The sequence below is a fragment of the Penaeus monodon genome, chromosome 7 (assembly GCF_015228065.2).
Source record: "Penaeus monodon isolate SGIC_2016 chromosome 7, NSTDA_Pmon_1, whole genome shotgun sequence".
Lineage (NCBI taxonomy): Eukaryota > Metazoa > Arthropoda > Malacostraca > Decapoda > Penaeidae > Penaeus > Penaeus monodon.
This window is the reverse complement of record NC_051392.1, coordinates 46,245,377-46,269,606: the sequence shown is the minus strand read 5'-3', so window position 1 is coordinate 46,269,606 and position 24,230 is coordinate 46,245,377. Positions and strand designations below refer to the sequence as shown.

Genomic DNA, 24,230 nt, shown 5'->3' with positions numbered 1-24,230 from the left:
ATATTTATAAAGACATTTTGTGTCCAGGTTAGTGGAGAGGGATAGGGCTGTAAGAAGTTGGCATTTTCCATTACATTTCCCGCAGCTAAGAGCAGTAACGTAAGTACGATAAGTAGTAAAGAATGTGTTAAAGAATACGTCAAGATTGTGATCATGAAAAACACATCCTAGAGGAAACTAATGATATTTAGCCATTGGGGTTTCTCATAGATTGAGAGGAGAATGTGAGACCGGAGAGTCCAAATAGAGGGTACTCAACATTTACGGGCATTTTAGAGATAAAAACGTACAGCAGGATATGATGAGACCCTAATAAATATAAAAGAATCACATGCATCACATCACATGTCTCCTTCCCCATGGTAAAGGCTTCAGTTACTGTTAAAGGGTTCCTGTGTGACCTCTTCTGAATTTGTCTTGCCATCACAGTCATTTCCCGTTGGTGTTCTTGCAGAGGCCAAGAAACCTCGGTAATTTTTAGATTTTGTGCTGTTATGGTATTTGTTACTGAGAGTGACACAGCCTCCAGAGATGAAGTCACAAAATAGTAACATGGTTTCATGTAAATTCAATAATCCAAACCAAACATTTCCTATCTATTCCCAAGATAGGGATGGGTAAGCCCCCCTTATACCCCTTTATTAGCACTTTGTGGCAACTTATAGAAAAACATTGAGAACTAGCTGTGTGAGTCTGTGTTAGCCTCTGAGTGGTGATATGCAGTGGATATTTTTGTTGTTTTATGGTAAATATGAGGCCACAGTAACTGTACCTGTGTTGTTTATGACTCTGTTTATGTTGTTTTTCCCATCTGTAGGGGCATATGGGTAAGTCGTTTACATAACAAGAAAATGTTTAGGAGTGTTAGCCGCATCACACACTTCTTAAGATAAAAAACCCTGTGCTTTCCAAATTTTGTTAATGTTACCGAAAGTGATGCACGAAGATAGAGGGAAATGAACATGGCCATCTTATAGAGCATAAGAAATAGAATAATAAACATCACAGGTATAGCTGCAGTGGCCTCCTGTTTACTGTGAAATGATGAAAATGTCTGCTGCATGTCACAGCTCAGAGAATAAGTCCACAACACCCTCACCCTTAATGTTGCATTTTCCGTAATTTGACGGGGCTTGCCCTCTGTCTAGGGAATAAATAGAAGATAGGAAAGATTAGGCTTGGAATTTTGGGTTTGCATGATAGCCTGGTTTTTGGACGTAAGTCTAAAAACTGGGCATCACCCTCAGTAACATAAACCCTACATTTTAAGTAGGAATATAGGGCTTCATCAAATGGTGTACAGGTAATTATTTACAGTACAAACACTTGTCTGTGACTAAGTTCCAACTCCATGTCACAAACTTCATTCAACAATCTGACTGGGTGTGCCCGAGAGGAGGGTTGATGGGGGGATGGAATTCTACCCCCAACACACCCCAGGAAACATAGTCGTGCATACCTCTGTATGCACGGCAAGATAGAGCTGAAACTTAGCAACAACTAAATTTAGGCTCTGAGCAGTGCTTTCTGTGATATTTTTCCTTTATTTGTGGTACTACTGTTATTGTCTACAGATTATTTCTTGTCCTCTACAATAATATCATCTTTAATTTGCCCAAGCTTAGTGCATACATACTGTAAAGATTAACTGGTGTAGTGCCCATAATCCTTTAATGTGCAGTTTCCATAACGGCTATTGCTATGATGGTTTGTGCCACACTTTTGCGTCATCATTCAATATCCTCAAATACCCTTAAATTGCCCAAGCTCTCTGTTGCTCATATATATTGGTGGTGTATCAAATGAATTTTTTATTTTTTACTTCTGAATAATAAATATTCTAATTTGCACTCTGCAAGGTGTAGTTTCTCTCTTTGATCTTGATAGTGCAATAACATTTTCCTGTAAATCTATGCCAAAATAGTAAGTGTTACACAACTTTAGCATTAACTTGTGGAGGTAATACATTCTGTCCATTACAGGCCAATTTTACCTTATATTACATGGCTGTGGGAAACAAATTATATAGAAATTTCCACCCCATACTTTAACCCATTATTCCCGGTTGTCTGAAATCCCTAAGAGCAATTAAGCTCTGGTGATATCTGGCAGTGGCTAGACGGTGGGTGCGGGAGTCCGCTGCGTGAAGCCGAATGCCCCGCTCCACGTGCTCTGGCGTATTGCCGTGCGTACAAGCTGAACCTGCCAACCATTCGGTTTGCTATGATGTCCAATCACATCACCCAGCAGGAACGGGTTAAAAAAAGATTGAGTTTTTAAATCTACAAGGTGATATATACTGTATAAGAAAGGTACAGTCTAAACTGTGATTTATGTGCATACATTTATTTGGGTTTTGTTGGCCTTTGCCAGAGCACAGAGCACAGAGGCTAAGGTGTTGCATGTCTCTGTGCCTCAGAGATTGCTGGCTTGTCACAGAACACAGATCAGAAGTGCGTCTGTGCCTGCGTGCGTGCCTGCGTACGTGTCTCTCTCTCTCTGTATATGTATAAAGGTATTAGATGTTAGTTTTAGTAACAAGCCTTAATTTTCTGAGGCAACTCTCCCTCACCCTCCCCATCAAAGGTTTTAGGGGGGAAAGGGCAATGGGGAAAGGAGTGCACAAAGCTGTTGGAAGGGGATTATACTCAGTGGGCTTTTAAGAGAAGGCTCTAGCATTATTTCCACAAGGAAACAAGTTTGGAATGTACCATCTGTGAGCCATTAACGGAAGAGCTGGCTTCAGGGTGGACACTATTTCAGTGTTTAGGATTCAGTTCCTGCTCACTGGAAATATAAAAGAATGACACAAATCATAGAATGGTGTTTACTTATAACCAACTTGCTAGAACATCAAATGACAAATAAAGACCTTGGAAAATTGAAAAAAAAAAAAAAAAAAAAAATCTTATGCAGAAAAAAATAAAATAACATTGCTTTGGGAAGGCACAGAGTCTTGACATTGCACATCAATGTGTATGTGGGCCAGCCCTACAAGTGACACACATGGGAGGTCACCATTCAAGTAAGCCTAATACCTGGATTTTGGGCCATATTTGGCACCCAAATCCAATGGGTTAAGCATTATCATTCCCAGACATTGGTACAAGAATTACAGCGTTTCTGAATTATCTGTATAGCCATCACATCCAGCTTAGAGACATGGACGCTTGATCTCTGCATTGGAGATGTATTTGTACTTGGCCGTTGTGACAAATGTTTTAGAATGATTACCTGTTATTTGCTGTGATGATTTAATGGTTTTACTATGTTGAAATTTTAAGTTTTGCACCAAAATTAATAGGGGTGAATAATTTATTTGTCTGACATGGATCATCAATTCCTATTACCATATGTATTCTGTCAGCAGATGAAGTCTGGATCCATGGGTTGTCTATGATAGTGGTTCCCAACCTTTTAGCCACTGACCAATTTATAATAAGCTCCATGGCTCCATTCAGTGACTACATCTCTTCAGATTCAGTTATTATTAGTGTAATAGTGTTTGTAGGTATAGAACAAGAACACTTAATGAAAGATTCCAATTTATTGATATATTAGAGATAATTATAAAATAAATATAACTGTAGATTTGGTTAAATTTAGTTTAATTCAATGTCATAATTTTCATATTGCCCCACGGAAAGTACTTCATAGCCCGAGGTTGGGAATTATGAGAGAACCTTAAACCATGATGATACCCTTTACATTTGCAAAAGACTCATCAACTAGAAGACTAAAGATCACCTTTTCAGCCTAAGGGACATAGTGATATATAACAACACATCTTTTGGGTAATGAAGTAAGAAGTGAGTGATAAAGTAGTTTAATCCATTGATGCTGGGATGGAAGAAAATGCATGCCACATGCACATAGATGGCTGTCCAAGTGCTTAGTCACCAAGGAATCAAGTACTAGTTCTGTTTACCTTTTCCATGAATTTTAGAAGATTCTTTTTTTATTGCTGTTAGTACTGTAAAAGTAAGCTTATCTCTACCTCCAGGGGAAAAACCTAGACTATTAGAGGTACTAAAGCAGTTTTGAGCCATTTCCTAGCTGTTGCAGCAATTAAGTGTAGGATGAATTTTTATTCTTAACCCTTTGCTGACGGGTGGCATGTACGTATATGCCATGGTGTATGTATGGACATACCATGAGTTATTTATTTATTTTTTTTGTTACAATCACGAAAAAATATTATTTTTTCTAACACAAAGTGTGATTAAGTCATTTTTAACACTCATTTTTACTATACAAAAAAAAAAAAAAAAAAAAAAAAAAAAAAAAATTACAACAAACCTATGATTTCAACTCCATGATGCCACATACTGCTTATTTTATTCAGACTATAGAGCGAATAATGATCAACTATGGAGTCTATATAACAACAAAAATATCCTTCAGTCTTGATTTATCAGGAAGTATGGCAAGTAGAGACTTTACAAAATAATGATAACTGAAAATACAACATATGTTCGTAGTATTTCGAAGAAGCGGCAAGGGATGCTGGTATTTGGCATGAGCGGTCGCGCATGCTAGGGCGACAATATAAGCCCCGGCAGCAGGGCCCGGGCCACTATGAATACTACCTGTCGGGAAAGGCTTAAAGTATCATTGATAATTCGGAGCTCAGACGATTACTTTTCTTATTTTAAAAAGTATATAGTCAAGTTGTGCTAGCCATAGAGTGTGACAAGATATTGCATAATCAGATAATTGGGATCAACATCAACTAGTTGGAATTCATGTATTGTAGTTGTGAGTCTGTTGCTTGAGGCTGTTATACAGATACACAAGAATGTGCTGAAATGGAACAAAAAAATTCAATGGATAAAACTGAAGTTCCATCAATACTAATGACAGGACAGCAAATTAGCTGAATCAGCCAACTAAAGTCACATTGTACACCCTGCTTCCATTCTGTGGAAATATCTTATTGGTTGGTATTCAATTTTCAAGTGCCTTCTCAACTTTGCACATTCAATACAATTGCTGCTGCCCAATTTCACACAATATCACTGATGGCATATAATCACAGACAGAAAGTATTACCTAATCTGCCAAAAATTTTACCTGATTGCCAGTATGACATTTTGTGCATGCTACTGGAAGCTGGACAATTGTCCATGTGCAGAGCAGCAATCACTAATGAATGTCCATCTTTGTCTAACTTTAACAAAAATTTTACCCATTGCTTTGGGGTTAAGATGTTGATACAGAAAGTAAGTACATTCTTATTCACCAGGAAATAAGTTTGATAAATTACTTGACAATCTAAGTGATAGCATGAACAAGTATAAGGTTGGATCATGTATCCTGAGGGTCAAAAACATTCAAATCTTTCTGGTAACTTCTGTATTTGCATAGATTGAATATCTGATTAATTCTGTATTGTAGGGAGTTGTTTCCATTGATTTGGTTGTATTTAGGGTGTTTAAGTGAGAGGTAGACTTTTATCTTTAATTTCTGGATCAGACGAGGCATAATGGAGAAAAGGGTTTAAAAGATTCCACAGTCAAAAGAAATATAAACCATTTCCTAGACCTCTGCTGATTTATGATTGTCTTGCTAGGAAGACAGTACTTACAACAATGTCCATGTTAGTCCGATTCAAGTAGAATTTTTTACTAACCATTCCTCTCATCAGTAGATGAATGATAGTCTCTTTAACTCTATATTGTTGGCACAGCAGGTAATGTGAAGTATGGGTTCCACAATAATTAACAATATATTGGGAAGGTTCCTGGTACCACAGACATAGGTAAGACTGGGCATTGGGGAGTGGGAAGATTCATCATGGAAAGAAAATTAAAAATTTAATGCACATATAACTATTCTTAGTTTTATTCTTTCAACAAATTATAGGCTGACTCTTGATTGCAATCATGGTGGAGCAATTGAGGCCAGAGGACCTACAGAGGCTCCAGAGTTTCATCAGTGCCTGCAAACAAAATCCTTCAATACTTCATGTGCCTCAGCTGAGCTTTTTCAAGTAAGTAGATGATAGATATCTACAGGAAGGATGCAGTGTATTGCTGTCTTGTGGTGATTCAGGCAAGTTTTAAATGGGTTATACAAAAACATAATACACCTGCACATCCCCAGACTACCAACACACAGTATACCGTACTGAGGAACAGATTTATGTGTGATTATGACAAAAGTTTCAATTAGAATATGAAATAATGTTTGCTTGATGTTATGAAAATCCACAGGTAATTGTTTGGCATTCTGTTGACTGCCTTTGTATTTGATGAGTGGGATCTCAAGGCTATTAATTCTTTGAACAGGGAATATCTTACAAGTCTGGGTGCCAAATTGCCAGAATGTTCGCCACCACCAAAACCTGAAGAGACGCCAATGAAGGAACCTGAACCCACGGTAGAAGAAGAAGAGGAAGTAGAGAGTGATGTTGAATTGAACAATGAAGGGGTTATTGGTGAGTTTATGTTGTGTGAAAAATAAAGTTGTAGTTGTAATTTAAGTTTAAACAAGATTCGTATGTTATTTAGCATGGAGTGAACTCAAGAAAATATGTAAAAATCATAATGTATATCCCACAAAGATGCTGTAGTTAAATTTGTACATGTACAGGAGAATTCCAATTTTTCAAATATTTATATCTTTTTTACTTTCTTACACTGTTTTGAGCATTCAAACATTGTGACCTTGAGATTCTGATACATTAGAATAGTAAGACCTAAAGATCATCAGAGTCACAGCTATGCCAAAAGACTAGACAAGAAGAAAAAATAAAATGTAAATTCTCCCACAGAACCTGAAACAGAGGATCCTCCTGAGCTAGGGGACACAAATAAGGTTGTGTCCGAGGAGGACCAGGATGCAGCTAATGAAAAGCGGTCAGAGGCGATGATGGCAATGTCTGATGGAGATTTCCAGAAAGCTGTTGATTGTTTCACAGAAGCTATTAAACTTAATCCAGGTGTGTTTAGATAAAGTTGTGGTTGTTAGGTTTCATGACTTCTATACATATTCATTAAGTATCTTGAGATGGAAAGGAAATTGGTATTTCATATGATTATTTGTATGGGTCATTCTCTTATAGATTGAGGTTAATAAGGCAAATGCTTCTTTCCTTTTTTTTGTGGTTTCTTGAAATTTATTTCTTGTATTCCATGTCAAAATAATCACCACATACAAGGAGAATAGAGTGTATTGGAAGATAACAAAGTATATTGTAAAAAATAACACAAAAACTCATTTTGTGCAGGATCTGCCATGTTGTATGCAAAGAGAGCAAATATACTGTTGAAACAGAACAGAGTCAAGGCTGCTATCCGAGACTGTGATGAGGCCATCAAATTGAACCCGGATTCTGCAGCTGCATACAAGTTCCGAGGGAGAGCACACAGGTAAGAAATAGTGTGCACATATTTTTTTATTCCTCTTGACCTCATCATGTACAAAATACAAAAATGTATTTTATTTAACCCATTGACACTGAGAAGGCAAAAATACAAGCTGTACACCCTGTAAGTTTAGATTATTAATTGTTTACACGTTTCCACAAGTGCCCAGTTACCTCTGGGTCAATTACTTTACTCTATCCAGTCTCAGAAAAGGAAATACTGGCAACTCACCCTAGACTCTGGTGTACTCCAATTTGCTATTTAGAGTAATATAAAGTAATTAAAAAATATTATAAATAATTTCAGACATATAGAAACAGAGGTGGTATTCAAGAAAGGTCATTGAATGTTAATGGTAATGGTAATTCATAGCAGTAATATGTAAAACTACATACTGTTATAAATCTCTCTTATACTATATTGAGAATGACATATATTTTACATATTTAACTGTAATTTGGGCAACTGTACATTTTTTGTCATTGCATCAACTTTGAAGGTTTGCAGCACCATTTGCATTTTTGAATAGAAAATGCTGTAAATATGTATGAAACTGATCATTGAATAGTTGACAATAAATCTGTACCCTTCGTGAATGCTGCCTCAGTGTTAACTTCTTACAGATGTGTACTGCCATGATAGTCATGAAAGATTTTTGTTTGGGAATGGGTACGGCTGTACCTGTCATGGAAAATTTTGGCTTGTAATATTACTGTTGTAATATAGATAGGATTTATTGTACTACTTACCTTTTTGGGTTATTACAGTGGTTTATTAGGATGGGTTTATGATGATAAATATATTTTCTAATTAAGAGCATTAAGTTTTAGTTTTGTCAGCAATACTCTTTGTGAGTACTGCCCAGGTATTAACTTCTTATGGATGGGTACTGCTAAGGCAGTCATAGAAAATTTTTGTTTAACCAAACACTGACAGGTATCAGAAATCTCTTGGCGTCAAAAACTCTGGTGATTTCTGGCAACATCCAGCTGCTAGGCTGGGTGTCCACTACATGAAGTTCCACGTGCTCTAGCGCCTCGTCGCACGTATATCCGCAGACTGCGCAGTTTGTTATGACGGCTGTACACGTTACCGGTCCGTAAGGGATTAGAGATAATACGGCTATACCCGTCATGGAAATTTTTGGCCTGGCGGTGGGTATGGCTATAAATGTAATGCTTCGGATACGATTTTAATGATAGTGACGGGAACGGCTGTCACAGTGGACTGTTTTCAAGATCCTTTTTTATTTTTTTGGCTTTTGGCTTTTGAGGTCATGTCAACTGAGGTAACATTTTGAAAGATTCCTTGGTGATGACGTCAGGTCACGCGACTGTGTTGTCATGTGATGATATCAAGAGTGACATGATTGGATAAAAAAACTATTAAAGGGCGAGCACAGGTCAAGGTAGTCTTTCGCCAGCTTTCCGTTGTCCGCTCTCACAGGCCTCGGTCCTCCCCTGCCATCCGCTCCCTCAGTTTAAAGGAAAAGGAGGTGATGGATGATCCCCAGCCTTCAACTTCCAGGGGTCTTTCACATTTGAGTAATACACCTGATCCTCTCCTCAATCTGATCATCCATTCTTCTGATGAGGAATGTGTGGAATCCGATGAGAAGTATATGCTGCCAACTAAACGGTGCAGGGCAGAGGATGATTACGGTGAGTTTTCCTCCTTTATTTGATCTGTAAAAGACACTAGCTGGCTTCTTTTGCATATTGACTTATTATTTTTATGGATAAGTCATGTTCTATCGTATTCTTTTACAGATCCTAATGTTGCCCTTGGAGATGACTCTAACTGGGAGGACAGCGACTCAGAGGATGAGTCTGAGCTATCCGACTCTGAGTCAGACATTGACTCTGTGTCACTGCACAGCATGTCAATTAACTGCTGTGATCGCAATACCCTAGGTACTTCCTCCTTTGTCTGGAGAAAAAGGGAGAATAACCCACTGCGCTTCGACTTCACTGCAACTCCTGGGGTCAAGCTTCCTGACCTGGATGCTGCTTCACAGCCTGAAGAGGTCTTCAGCAAATTCCTGACAGAGGAACTCTTGGAAAAGATTGTACAGGAGACGAATCGGTGAGCACCTCAGGTTAAGCTACTCGTTTGCAGTTTTGAAAATATTTATTTACAAGTTTCCATGTTTTCCCTCTATCAAACATGCTTTTTATGATGTCAATTCTTTCTCCTGCAGATATGCTTCACAGCACACAAAGACACCCTTTCTCAACATGAAGGGTTGGGAGGATATCACAGTGCATGAGTTTCGGGCATACCTTGGGCTGCAAATCCTGATGGGATTGCAGTCCATGCCTCACATGCAGGATTTCTGGTCTCATGATCCTCTGATTTCGTCAACAATTTTCTCACAGACCATGTCATGGGATCGTTTTGATGCCATCACATCGGCACTCCACTTCATTGACAATGGAGCTGACCATCCTGCTGTTGATCGACTTTGGAAGTTGAGACCTGTCATTGATGCCCTTGACAAACAGTTTTCTAGTATCTTTGTCCCCAACAAGTTAATTTCTGTAGATGAGATCCTCTGGGGTTTCAGTGGGTGCCATCAGGCACTACAGTATGTGCCAAACAAGAGAGTGTGCAGTGGTTTGAAGGTCTACAAGCTCTGTTCAAGTGATGGCCCAGAGGCTGGCTATACAACTGCCTTCGGCATTTACATGGGACAGGATCGTGGGGAGCTCCCCACAAGCATGAAAGTGGTAATCGACCTCATGGAGAAAGGGGGCCTAATGGACAAGGGGTACGAAGTATACACTGGCAACTGGTTTTCATCCCCGAAACTTTTCCACTACCTGCAGACAAGGAAAACAAGTGCTGTCGGGACAGTACAAGCAAACCGTAAATACATGCCGACAGACCTACAGGCGAAAGGGCGAGGAAAGATAGACTTCCGTAGCACGAACACAGGGATGCTTGCCCTGCAGTGGATGGACAAGAGACCCATAACCATGCTCTCTACAGTCCACACTAGTGAGATTGAAGCTCTTTCTCTCAATTGTCAGGAACAACAACGGACAAAGCCAAAGGTTGTGCTAGAGTACACCCATCGCATGAAGAGAATTGACCTCGGCGATCAGTTAGCACAGTCCTACACATCAACAAGGAAAACAATAAAATGGTACATAAAGATTTTCTTCACTCTTTTGGACATGGCTGTGATCAACTCCCTGGCTGTACACAAAGTCCTTGGTGGTAAAATGGCAGAAGCCGAATTCAAAATGGAGCTTGTGCGAGGCTTGCTAGAAGGGGGAGAGCTAGGAAGAAGGAGGAAGAACCATATCTCCCCTGCTCCTGCTGCCCCTGCTGCTACTGCTGCTCCAGACCACATGCCAGAGGACACACCCTTCCGCAGGTGGAGGAGGTGTGCCTTCTGCTGGAACAGTAAGCGGAAGAGAAAGGAAACGAGGATATTGTGCAACATCTGTGGGGTCTCCCTGTGCCCTACCCCTTGCTTCAAAGAGTTCCACAATTCTCTAGATGTCTGAGTGTGTAAACATGTTTTGTAAATAATATGTACATATATGTAAATATTTTTATTTATTTTTATGAAAGTATAAAAAGAAAAAGAAGAAAAAAGTTGTTTTCTTACGTGAAATGCACCACTTCCTTCACACAGTAACCTGCCACACACATGTACTAATATGGAGTTAAACTACAATATAAGTCAGTAATGACCTTCATAGGACATTCTCAAAGGCTAAAATAAACCTCCTAACATGAATATGATAGTTGTAACAATTTTTTGCAAACCGCCCACCTGAGCAAGCTACAACTTTTTGAGCCAAGCAGGATTGGGCTGCTGTATACAAGAGACGCCCTGGTGGAAAGAATTGTATTCACCAGAATGTGTAACGCCCAGCGAATTCTGGCACAGTAAGTTTATGGTTAAGTGTTATGTGGCGAAAATAAAAAAGAGAACATGAATTTGAGTACTTCAAAGTCTGGTGTGAGTTGCTAGTTGTTATTTTCCTGAGATAGGATGCACTATAGTCTTTCCTATGTCACCTTTTTATCCTTTTCCTTAAATTTCAGAGATTTTTTTAATCATCACTATTTGTATTGTTAGATTAATAACATAGTCACTGTGTCAATAATAGTATTAATAACATTAAAATTCCATTAACCCCTAAATGATGGTACCAGAAATCTCAGCGTCACTGACTCTGGTGACTTCTGCCAACTGTCCCCTTTGGGCCCGGGGGATATTTATATATATATATATATATATATATATATATATATACATATATAATATATATGCATATATATATATATATATATATATATATATATATATATTATATATATATATATATATACACACATATACACAATATATATATATATATATATATATATATATAATATATATATATATATATATATATATATATATAATATATATACACACATATACACACATATATATATATATATATAAAATATATATATATATATATATATATATATATATATATATATATATTTATTTATTTATTTATCCATATACATATTAATATGAATGTGAATATGAAGGTGAATGTGAATGTGAAAGTGAATTTGAATTTGAATATATACAAGGGGATTTGTCCATAGCTAAAAATAATATGGAAAGATTTTGATTCAGTGCACTTGAACATTCTTGTACCAGCGTGTTAAAACATGTTCAAACTTGAAGCCTTAAATGCTGGTAATAATGCATTGCCGCCAGTTGGAAGTCAGACACCATCCAAACAACATGGAATCCACCAAAGTGGAGGCCAGGGAAACATTACATTCATGATGAAACTCGGTTGGCAAATCATTGATGCTTTGGAACAAGTTTATGGTGACAATGCCCCAATGAAATCAATAACCTACAAATGGATAAGTTGGTTAAGAAGTGGAAGAAACAAAATTGAAGATGAGCCCATTAGTGGCAGGCCATCAACGTCAGTTTGTGAGGAAAACATAGATACTTTTCATGACATGATTGAAAAGGATAGACAAATAACCACTGAATTAGTAGCAGACACACTTAATTAACAATGTCTGTGGGTTCTGCGCACACAATTTTGGTGGAGAGTTTGGGGCTAAGCAAACTTTCCACACGATGGGTCCCTAGGCTGTTGTGTCCAGATCAGTAGAAAACAATGATAGATCTTTCAATGGAAATTTTGAACAAGTGGGATAAGGACTGAAGCTTTTGTGGGATGAAACATGGCTCTACCAATATGCTCCTGAGGACAAAATTCAATCAATCCAGGGGCTGCCCAGGGGTGGAAGTGGACCAGTCAAAGTAAAATCTGAGTGTTCGAGAGGAAAGGTCATGAGTACTGCCTTCTAGGATTCAGAGGGGATTTTGCTGATGGACTTCCTCGAGAGCAAGAAAACAATTACATCTGCTTATTATGAATGCTTTTTGAGAAAACTGTTTAAAAAAATCAGAAAAGATGGATCAAAGCATTATCTTCCACCTCGACAATGCATCTGCTCACGGCAGACAAGAGCTGTGCTATGTGAATTTTGATGGGAAATTATCCAAAATCCACCTAACAGCCCTTATTTAGCCCCATCTGACTTTTTTTTTTTTTTTCCAAACTTAAACAAATCATTGAAAGGTAACAGTTTTCCATCAGTTGAAGATTGTGTGTGTGTGCATGTGTGTTTGTGTTTGTGGGGGTATGGGCATTAGGGTTGTGCAGGTTCTGTGCACTTCTTGACATCAGTGAATATACATATAGAGCATGACCAGGACTGCTACCTGCTGGCCTGGACAGACCTGAACTATATGGATTAACATTGTGAATGGCTATTAATTTTATCTTCATTTCTACTAGATTGCTGGGTAACTGGTTGCAAGCAGCGAAGGATCTTAGACTGGCATGCAAGTTGGACTTCGATGAGCAGTCAGATGAGTGGTTGAAGGAGGTCTTGCCGAATGTAAGTGTTTTCTGTATTGTTCTTTTTATCCAGTTGATGCAGGAAATACCTGTGTAGTGCAGTATCTACCATAGTTCTGTTTTGTTATTTTTTATTCTTCATACAGATGGCTTCTCATGTAATTAGAAACCAAGGAGTCAGCCACTTGGCTTACCCTTACCTCATTCCAGAGATAGTAATGGTAATTTTCATGTTCATAATGATAATGATAAAAAAAAAAAAGAGTGTGTGCAACTAGGATCTCACTAACTCATAGACATTACCTATCTACTCATACTAGAGTAATGATAGTGAAGTTTTACACACTCCCCTTGGGCACTCAGTGGAAATTGTTTTAGCAATTCATGGTGTAAAAATTTGCTATTATTTCTTTATTGTAAGTAGATTGGCAATGTCTGTGTAGCTAGTAAGATCCTGGTTGCACACTCCTTTTAGTGGGTCGTGTGTTATGATTGGTTTAGTACTGGTCTTCTGGGTCATGCCTGGAGTAGCCGAGGTTTGAATACTGGTCAAGGTGGGTTGTTATTTATCCATATCAGTGCGGCACTGCATTATTCCATCTTTCATAAATATACCTCAGTACATCTGACTTAGGATTGGAATTGATAAATCAGTTTCCACCAAGTGCCCATGGGGAGTGTGTGTAAAACTTTGCTGTCATTACTCCTTGCTCAGGGAGGGTTGTTATTTATACATATATGTAAACAACTCAACTTCTTGATGACAAAGTTAAAAAAATAAGGTAGACGGTGCAGGTTCTTGGCTCGGCTTTTTTGTGTGTGTAGTGGAAATATTAGTTTGGATGGATATGTTAATTGATTAGGTGGTGGATTTAATCCTTATTAATAACATCCACATACTGTTTGGATATCATAATTATTAATAATTTCATAGTTTTGTGCTCATATCAGTGGTTGTGAGAAATCACTGGTAAAATATTTTTCATACATTTTATGAGAAAAGTGGATTCAAATTAATCAAACTAACTATGTCAAAGAGATTTTCTCTATTATATATTAACAGTATGCTTCTTGGAAGTTTATGTTTTTGATAATTATTCTAATGCATCAGCTAGAAAATAAATGTCCTGAAATAATAAACCCTAAAAGATTTACATTTTATCTTTTCTTAGTGTTTTAGTTAAGTAACCTGGTGTAGTGAATAATTTTGTGTTTACAATTGCAGGCAACGAAGCTAGAAGAACACAACCGAAAGTATGAGCGCCTGAGAAAAGATAAAGAACTTAAGGAGAAACGAGAAAGAGTGCGGCAAGCCCAAGAGGAAGCGAGAAAGGTGCGATGAGTCTCCTGAGGAACATACTCTTTCACTCCTTAGTGCTGTCTTTACCTCTTCATTTAGGTTCTTCACAAGCTGAATTCATATAGAAAAAATAAGAATAATGCATGAGTATCTTTCTGACAAAGACATAATTGAAACCGGTCAAATACATCTCTTGTATTGAGAAATCATTAATTGTTATTCATACCTTTTCTATGTCGTATTTTTTATTTTTCTGTTTTTCATATATTTAATCCTGTCGTTTTTCTGTGTTTATTGTTGTTTCTTTGCATCTTTTTGTCCTGTGTAATTTGTTGATGTATTCTATCATATTTTCTTTCCTCTTTTTTTCTGTACCATTTTTTATTGAGGGAATCCAATAAGCTGCTCACGGATGTTTAGTTTAGTTTCTTCCTCCATTCCTCTTTATGATTTTAATTCCTTATAGTGTCTAATGATAAGGGAAAAAAGTCTCTTTGATTAGAAACTGCCCATTATTGCTCAGAATTTTACCAAAGAATTGTATCATTAACACATTGGATCCAGATGCTTCACTGCCATCGCATGGTCCAAAATACTGGCATCAGGCTTACTAGAGCGTGCACTAACCGGTGCGCTTCTAGGCCGAGCACATAAACACTCGTGTGTGGTGACAAGACTCTATGCCTCCCCCTTTCAACAATATTTTCTCTTTTTCAGCATAAGCATTTTTACTTTTAGGCCATTTTCTAATGCCTGTATTTGTCACTTGATTTGCTTTATCCAGATGGTAATAGACTGTTTTCCTTACACAGACTACATATCCTCTCTCTAGGTAGTCTATACCTCATTTTGATAATAATAACATTAAGTAACATTTTATTCTTTGTGTCATTTTATTTATTTTTTTTTTTTGTAATATTCAATTTTCTGAAATACAACCTGAGCCACTGTTCACAGCTGCCACAAATAGAACCCTGAGTATAGAAATAGTGTCCTCCCTGGACCCAGCACTTTTTCAGTCATGGATCACAGACAGTACATTCCACAATTATTTGTCAATGGAAATAATGCAAAATCCCCCTCCTAATGCCAAAGGAGACTAATCACCCTCCAAAAGTATGGCGAGTCTTTTCTGTCACCTCGCCCTTCAGCAAGTGGGGATGTTGCCAATGTATGCTAATAACCCCGTATTACTAATCCCTATTGAAGTTGCTGGGGTAATACATACACATTGCTTGTTGAGCCTTTCTTTACTTGATCATCCTCAGGCACAAGCAGAGCAAGAGAAGGCTGGTGGAGCTTCCTTCAGTTTCCCAGGTGGTATGCCAGGTGGTATGCCTGGTGGTATGCCAGGTGGTATGCCAGGAGGAATGCCTGATGGTATGCCAGGTGGTATGCCCAACCTGGGAGATATCTTCAAAGATCCTGAAATCTTGGCAGCCATGCAGGTTAGTTGATTTCTGTCAAGTAATTCTTAGATTGATATATTCTTGTAAGTGAGCTATCATTTTTCATAATAATTGTATATATTGAGAAAAGTACTGTTTGAAGAAATAGTGAATAACAAATAGCTGCAGATTTTGATCAGGTAAAATACAGAGAGAAGATGAATTTTCCCAAAAAGGATGATTGATGAAGTGAACCTTCATTGATTGTGGTGCTAGGCCAGAGATTTTAGTCTAGCCCATATATATTATTTAGGGAAGAATCAGAGCTTGAATAGAATTTTTTTTGTGTGTGTATGAACTGATAGGCCAAGTAAAAAGGAGAAAACAGGGTAAAGACTGTTGCTGATTTTTTTTCCTTCATTTTTTTTCTGATCTAATAGGCTAAGTAATAAGAGATAACACAATAAAGACTATTGCCAATTGTGTTTTGAAAGCAGCTGACTGCACTTAACCTTCAGCAATGTAAACAAAATGGCTTGTCAACTGGAGGTGGCTCAGGGGTTAGAGCAGAATATGGCTTCACATGTTCTTGTTTTCTTTGTGTTATGCATCCTTCCAGCTTTCCACAAATAGTTATATATACACATAAGTCTTATTTTCACTCATTGCTTCTTTACAGTTGCAGTGAAATTTACCTTTTGTTTTATTCATTTTTGGAAAATTTCTGATATGATTGATATTCTTGCAGGATCCTGAAGTTGCAGCTGCATTCCAGGATGTCTCAACTAACCCTTCAAACATTTTCAAATATCAGAGCAATCCCAAAGTGTCAGCTGTCATTAATAAGCTCTTGGCCAAATTTGGAGGTGGCAAAGATATGCCTGGTGGTATGCCGGGAGGAATGCCTGGTGGCATGCCAGGAGGAATGCCTGGTGGTATGCCAGGTGGCTTTCCAGGTGGCTTCCCTGGAGGTTTCCCTGGTGGTTTCCCAGGGGGCCCCTCTGGAGGACCTCCTCCCTCATCCAGTGATGACCTCGACTAAGAAGAGTTCTCCACTTTTGAATACATCTATCTCAGAGCAAAGTTTCTCTCTCTTTTTGCTAGGTTTATTGGAAATTTATCACTACAAGCACGTTTTCATGATATGAAGTGTTCCTCTGTGCATGATTATGAAGGGAATATCTTATGCATGACAATTATTGTCCTTTTATTTTAAAATTTGATTGTTTTTTGAATTTCCATGTTTTTCATCATTATTGTTAAGATTATTATTAAATTGAATACAAGTTAAAGATTTTCTGTTTGCTGGAACTATGTAGGATGGGATAATGATTATACAATACAAACGATGAAATAAATAAATGAAAAATGTACACTTTAAAGCTAGTGAACTTGTAACAAAAAAAGTCAGCATGTGAATAAATGTAAATGTGTGTAAGATTATTATTTTTTTCTTATTTTATCTTATTGTTTTTTAAAAACTTATTTTGAAGACAGTGAATTGAAATAATCAAAATTAGATAGATTATGTAACCCTTTCAGGACAGAAAGATGTTTGACTTAGACTGTCCTCATTCACAATGAAGTTATCAGTTTAAATGGTCGAGAAACTAGAAAGTACCTGTAGTACTTTGTAACAACAACCAAAAAGTGTCCTATTGCCTTGTGTAGTTCAAACCTACCTTTAGTAGAAAAGTTATAAATGTCTATAGATAAAATTGTTAGCATCTGAGAGCTACTACCCAACAAATACTGTAGATAGAGGCATTGGTACAGAAACCTGGTTTATGCAGGAAAGCTAAGACAATATGTTCAAGTGGCAGAGTCTCAATTAAAGACATATATTGCCTGTCCTTGAGGGGTTTAACTTTATGGAAGCCTACATGGTTCCCTTTTTCATTGGGACATATTTTGTTTTGTTTTTGTTTTTCTACATTCCTCCGACATAAAACCTCATGCTTATCTTTCTATTAATTGGAATATATTACTAAATACACATAGCTATCAAGCAATAAGGCTGATTTCCACTATGATGTGTCTTCCCTGCAATTCAGAAAGATGTTTGAAAGGCAGAATTTCTAAGTTTATTGTCCAAAAAACAAAAACAAAAACAAAAAGCTATTTGATATTCACTTCTAATTATTAATTGTGAGACTACATAAGGCATTCCTTACATCATCAAGTATGAAATTCCCTCCATGAAGGAATTTATCCAAGTGAATATGAAATAGAAGTGATTTGATGCATAGGTGTTCAGTGTGTGTTAAATATGGTAATGCTAATGAAAAAGATTTGTCAATCTGAGTCCATAATTTTAGGGTTTAAGTAACCGCCATTTGTCCAAAGAAGGTCACTATAAATGGTGCATTGTCACATAAGAGTTTTGGTGCTGCAAGGTGGTATTTGGAAAAGCTTCTAATTTTGAAAGGGCGTACCAGAAGAGTGGTATGTGAATTCGACTTATGTATCCACTTTCTGTAAAGGCCTGCCTACATGATTGAGCTCAGTCCGGTGGGCATTGCCCACCACTGGGCTAGATTTCTGGAAGAGTTGTGTTGTTGTCCACAGTTTTCTCCTTGAGTTTCTGTTTCTAGATAGCCTGTTTAAGTGAATTACTAGTGATAACTGGAATATAATGATATATACTGTGGATACTGGCAAGGTAAGGTTATTATAACAGAAAAGTAATAAAAAAAATGAAAATTCATATGGATATTAGATGGCAGTGTCTTGTAATTTTGAATAACAAATGGCCTGCGTGCACAAGCAGCAACCACATGGGCAGTATTATTGGAAGCCTTCATGTAGAGAGGTCTCATATAGATGGATCAGACTTAACTTATTGCAACAAATTTATTTTGAAATAAACTTTTAGATTTTATCAACATTGTAGGTCTTTAGAAGAGAAGGGATAATGGAGAATAGTGTAATTCAGGGAGGGAGTACTGGATATTAGGTTTACACAGACCTTATACAGAGGTCATGGGTTGAGTTTCCTCTTCAGTGCAACATTTCTTGAGAGTTGGATTTTTCACAATCTGTATCTCTTATCCTCCCCCTACTTTACAGAACAAGCCCAAGTTTCCCTTCCACTATTTTTAAAGATATAATAATATAAACTTTATTGGAAATTGAATTTAGTAGATTGACAAATTTTCCTGGTAGAAATATGTCTGGGCATTGGCTAATGTAATAGGAAAATAGCTCAAGAAAAATAATTACGTATTTGTTGATTTTCTTGTGTTCCTTTTTTTCTTAGGCAAGATGTATTAGAACATCACCTTTGTGCTTTTATGATCTTCCTCCACCGGGTGCCAGGTGTGAGAGAGAGATCCTGTTGCAGATGGTGTTCATAATAGCAGTGGGTAATCCAGATTTAGTTAGAAAGGCATCATGAATTGTACTGAAGCAGATGTTTATTTGTAAATAAAAAGGAAAAAGGATACTAGTGTCTCTATCCTTGTTTAGCTATTAATTTGCTGGCGAAACATTTATCATTCGAATGCAGTGTTCAAAGAAAATGATCAAGATGTTTTTATTTATTTAATGCATATCTATTTCTGCATCCGTATCTGTGTCATCATATAGATGTAAATCCATATCTATACCTATATTTTAATTTTATCTACATATATATCTACCTATATCTATGTAGATCTGCCTCTTCATCTATCTTTCTGTTTTTCTATCTACCTACTAATATTAATAATATCTGTCAATCTACATGTATGTATGTGTGTATGTATTATGCGTCTGTCTGTCTAAATAATTAACTAACTAAACCTAAAACTGAGCCCAACGACCTTCTGAAAAGATATTCTGAGTGCCAAATAAGCAGTTCTGGTATGAAGAAGGGATTTGTAATAATGCATTTGGATATACAACACAATTTTAACATTCAAAAATAGGGTTTAGCAGAACTTATAGTAAAAAAGAGAACGTAACTCAAGACTAATGAATTGCCAATACCACTTGGAATATTATTTGCAAATAAATAAATACGCTTTCTATTCGTATGTGAACATTGTAACGCACAACACCAGGTGGCTTCTGTTATTATTATTGATACCCCCTTCCCATCCCTTTCTCGTTGCAGCCCCGGGGCGGGGGGGCTTAGGAGGCGGAGACTGAGGCCCAATGCAGGAGACCCCAATATTGGACCTTAGCGGCAGTACATTTTTGATACATAAATAAGATGTTGATATTTTGTTAATCACCACCACCATTATCATAATTTTTATTACTGTTTCTGTGTTCCCTCGGTACTGATCTTGCCTACGAGTTGTCGACCATATAACAGGCTACATCCGTTAATTTCAGGCATCCAGCGCTTTTCTTAAAAAATCATGCTTATAACAGGTTTTATGTTGGTTTAATTTAATTTTTCTTCAGTCAGTTCTCAATATTCTTTCCAGTGTTAAAGTGAAAGTTGGTGTAACCTTCACATATCTTTTATTCCATAGTCTTCTAAAATTTCTCTTCCTTTACCTTTTTACTCGATTCTTGTAACAAAGGGGCAGGATATATGACTTGATAAGCATTATCAATCTCTCGTTTCCAATGACACTGTCTATTCAGCTGGTGAGCTGTTTGTCCGGAGAAATCCCACAACCAAGCAGCACAATAACTTTCCCAACTTTGATCAATGTACCGCTTCTTTCCATCGTCAAATCCTAGTTACTGGCATAACCGAGTCTTATCAGGTCCCTAGCCATAGTTCAAACCGCATCTGGCGTTCAGATAGAGTATATGTATCATCCGATTCTCCACATGATTTACATTCCTTAGATACACTCTTCGAATATTGTATTTTCACTCGAAAAAATCTTGTTCTGGTGCATCATATAGCTCTGATTCTTTCTTTAACCACACACCCTCCCCCAATCACTTGCTTGTTGTTGTTGTGGGGGACTTAGGAGACGGACATAGACCCAATGTAAGGGATCACTCTTTACCTTGGACCTCAGCTCGCCTCGACTGGTTTTGCATTTTCTTTTCTTCCCCCTTCCTTTTCCTTCTCTTTATCCTCTTCTTCTCCCCACTTAATCTAATCGTTAACTAGTTTTTACCCTTTTCGCAACAATACTTTACCCTATTGATATATGACCTTTGATGTCTAGCACATTTATTTGTTTTAACCATTTGACCACATACAGATGAAACCCCAATTCCACTTCTTATCGTTATCCATAAAATCTTTGATAGTATAAACTTTCTGTCCACGCAGATGATTGTCAGATAAGCTATTCTTGTGGCCGTATTTTCAGGATCTAGCGCTAAATGCAGTTTCATAACTGAACATTACTAATTGCATAACTGAAAATTACTATATTTGTGCGAGAGATTTATTTGAACGGTTTCAAATATATATTCTGTGTAGTGGAAACCGATCATATACCTCGTTTGCGCTCTGAGGATATTCATTCTCAAGTAGTCTTCCAAATTTCACGATTGGTTGTTTTGCAGCTTCTTTCCGTGGGCTGTCGGATGGCCTGCCCCGAATCTTGGTCAGTCCACGGCAGTTGGAGGGCGTGACCTTGAAGGGGCCTTGGCACGTCACAGAGTAAGAATGGGAATGATAATTTGAATAATAAAGGGGATGAAATGTTATCAATGAAGATAATTATGATAAAGGCATTTATTATTATTCATAATTATGGTGATTTTTTGTACTGTGAAGGGAAAGAAAGAAAGAAAATCTTTTATTCCACTTGTTTTTATTTGTTTTAAATCCTGGACACTATGACGAGGACATTTTAAGCTTCGTGTGGCAATCAGGATGCTGGGCCGTCGTTTTCATCTTGGCAGATAGCTTCAGAGAATCTTGGTTTTGCCGCTTCAACGCCAGTATTGACCAGGTACATGGATCAGTAAAGTATACTAATGTATTAAAAAAATAAATAAAAAGTAAAAAGTATCATTCTTTTTTTATTAGGCTTACACATCCCGTGATTTAGGACTAGACTGTTACATTAGTTTTTATTACGAAGTTTCTACGTTAAGTGGTTGCGTTTAACAAGAGCGGGAAACAGCTTAAGTATATACTTGTATTTGATTTTAATTCACATGAATTTAGATTTTTTTTTCGGTATTGTATATATTGTTATTATTGGCTTTTATCGTCTGTTTTTTTATTATTGACTTCATAGTATTTAAAAACAACAACCCAAAAACATCTGATCTGACGATACATCTAATTATTTCCCTATGTACTCATGTATCTGAAATTTATCTTTAGACGCTTTTATTTTTTTAACCATTAATAACCTTAACCGCACCTGCCTTTACGTCGACAACTCGGTGAACAATACATTAAGGGTTCATGTTCGGATTAAGGGCAGAGCGACGATAGCATTTATTCTACGTCATTTTTTTTTCTAAAAAGGTAAACGTGGTGAGAGAATGAAAACTAGGACTTCTTGATTTTTCCTATATTATCATCACCCAACAGGATAATCGTCATCGTTATCATCATCTTTATCGTTCCTATTATCATCATCGTCATCATTCCTGTGATCATCATCGTCATCATTCTCATCACTATCATCGACATCACTATCATCACCTTCAATATTCAATTGATCCCCAACCCCTTGCTCGTTGTTTCGTGGGGGGGGGGGGGCTTAGGAGACGGAGACTGAGGCCTAATGCAGGAGATTAGTCTGCCTTGGACCTCGGCCCTCGCCTCGCTCTTCTTCTCTTCCTTTTCCTTCTCTTCTTCATCCCCTTCTGTCCATTTATCCTAATCTTTTACTCATTTTTTACCCTTTTCGCCAGTGTTTTAACCATTAACCATTAATATTCAAATGAAAACCATCACGCTCACTACCGTCATAATCTCTCTACTCACTTTATCGCAACCTTCATCACTTCCCTGTTTCTTCTCCACTTCACTCCTTTCTCCGGCCGTCGCTCAAGATGCTAATTGATCTCCTCGTGGCCTGAAACTTGTGCGATGTTTAATTGGGGAAGAATATGGTTAGTTGGGTTTTATTTTACGTAATTGCTATTTATATTTGGAGATTATTAACATTGTATGTCCGAAGATGTTCTGTGAATTTAGAATTTTTCTTAAGTGCTATATTGTTTTATTAACATTCGTTGCGTATCTAGAAGTATTTATTATTTTTTTTTGTTGCTGTCATATATTATTTGCATGCAGGCAGTATGGTACCTGAAGGCGAGGAACAAGTCAGCAAGTTTCAAAAATGTAAAAAGAGAAGAAAAATATGCATAACGTAAGAAGCCAAACTTAAGATTACAAAATTGGAATATATTAGCATATGTTGTTATGGAGGTATTATGTGATGATATAACCAACGACATGGATAAAGGAAAGGCTAGACATACTATACTCATGCAAAGATAGGAAAAGGAAAAAAATGGTGTAGCAGGCATGGGTAAATTCGGAACAGGTGAGAGAAATGATGGAAAGGAAATGCGGATAGACTCTCTTGAAATGCATTGCATGATTAATTATGGACACCTGTTTCTACTAAGGAGAATGGAGAGAAAATGTACCTGGAGAAGCCCAAACGGAGAAACAAAGACTGAAATCGTCTTCATTATAGCAGAGAAAGGCAGAAATATTACTAATGTTGCAGTCACCGGATGTGATCAAAGAATGGTAATTTGCACAACTAATTGAACATCAGTAAGGGAAAGAAGTAGAAAAAAATTATGCTCAACAAAACTAAACAAAAATAAGGATGCTCTTCAGCTAAAAAAAAGCTCTAAGCAGCTAAATGTGGCATTGACGAGTTGACTGAGGACAAGGAAACCTTTCTAAACGAGCCAGCAACGGGAGCAGGAAAGGAAAATTAAAATCCAAAACAAATTCAGACACAATATCTAAGCTTATGAAAAGAAATGAAAGTAAAAACGAATGAAAATTGAAATGAGGGAGCAGAGATAAATAAACTTATAGACAAGAGACGAAGGGAGAGAAACGAAAGAGAAACTTGGAAACAAAAAGGAAAAAAAGGGGACGTGGCAGGATGACATTAGGAAGGCGACAAATTATATCAATTAAAGAAAAGAAAAGAAAAGAAAAAAAAAAGTGAAGTTATCAAGTGCAGAAAGATGATATAGAAAGTAGAATATTACAAGGCATTGCATGATTCAAAGATGGCAGTACAGGCAAAAGACATTTTGGTAACCAGAGATAAAATAAACTTCTCCTTTAAAGGTATGGAGAGGAAAAAACTTCAAGTGGTACTGAGTAGTGGTCGATTTGCTGTTAGAAGGAGGAAAAGAAATT

General features: G+C 37.2%; 2 protein-coding genes across 8 annotated transcripts in view; both read left to right on the top strand.

Moving 5' to 3' along the window:
- LOC119575394 (hsc70-interacting protein-like) overlaps positions 1-19,413 on the top strand; it is a 20,273-nt gene extending 860 nt beyond the window's left edge. For 3 of the 7 annotated variants that reach the window (XM_037922983.1, XM_037922978.1, XM_037922979.1), the window contains exons 2-9: positions 5,866-5,992; positions 6,291-6,439; positions 6,776-6,943; positions 7,232-7,373; positions 13,220-13,322; positions 14,508-14,615; positions 15,851-16,030; positions 16,719-19,413. In XM_037922983.1, the coding sequence (XP_037778911.1) occupies positions 5,886-5,992; positions 6,291-6,439; positions 6,776-6,943; positions 7,232-7,373; positions 13,220-13,322; positions 14,508-14,615; positions 15,851-16,030; positions 16,719-17,012 (1,251 nt within the window). In that variant the 5' untranslated portion in view covers positions 5,866-5,885 and the 3' untranslated portion in view covers positions 17,013-19,413. Of the gene's footprint in view, positions 1-6; positions 28-79; positions 100-343; positions 363-451; positions 471-5,865; positions 5,993-6,290; positions 6,440-6,775; positions 6,944-7,231; positions 7,374-13,219; positions 13,323-14,507; positions 14,616-15,850; positions 16,031-16,718 lie in introns of those variants that run through there. The other 4 variants (XM_037922981.1, XM_037922980.1, XM_037922984.1 and 1 more) reach the window with 4 other exon arrangements.
- Positions 7,391-10,976, top strand: LOC119575393 (piggyBac transposable element-derived protein 4-like). The gene is made up of 3 exons (XM_037922977.1): positions 7,391-9,031; positions 9,140-9,455; positions 9,571-10,976. Exons 1-3 carry the CDS (start codon positions 8,869-8,871, stop codon positions 10,883-10,885), a joined length of 1,794 nt encoding a protein of 597 aa, XP_037778905.1. The 5' UTR covers positions 7,391-8,868; the 3' UTR covers positions 10,886-10,976.
- Positions 19,414-24,230: the final 4,817 nt, after the last annotated feature.

What these genes read in the sequence shown, in the direction of transcription:
- LOC119575393 (XM_037922977.1), top strand. Translation starts at nt 8,869, where the DNA reads ATGGATGATCCCCAGCCTTCAACTTCCAGGGGTCTTTCACATTTGAGT. An exon ending in CAGGGCAGAGGATGATTACG is followed by an intron (nt 9,032 to 9,139) that starts GTGAGTTTTCCT and finishes ATTCTTTTACAG; the next exon opens with ATCCTAATGTTGCCCTTGGA. An exon ending in ATTGTACAGGAGACGAATCG is followed by an intron (nt 9,456 to 9,570) that starts GTGAGCACCTCA and finishes TTTCTCCTGCAG; the next exon opens with ATATGCTTCACAGCACACAA.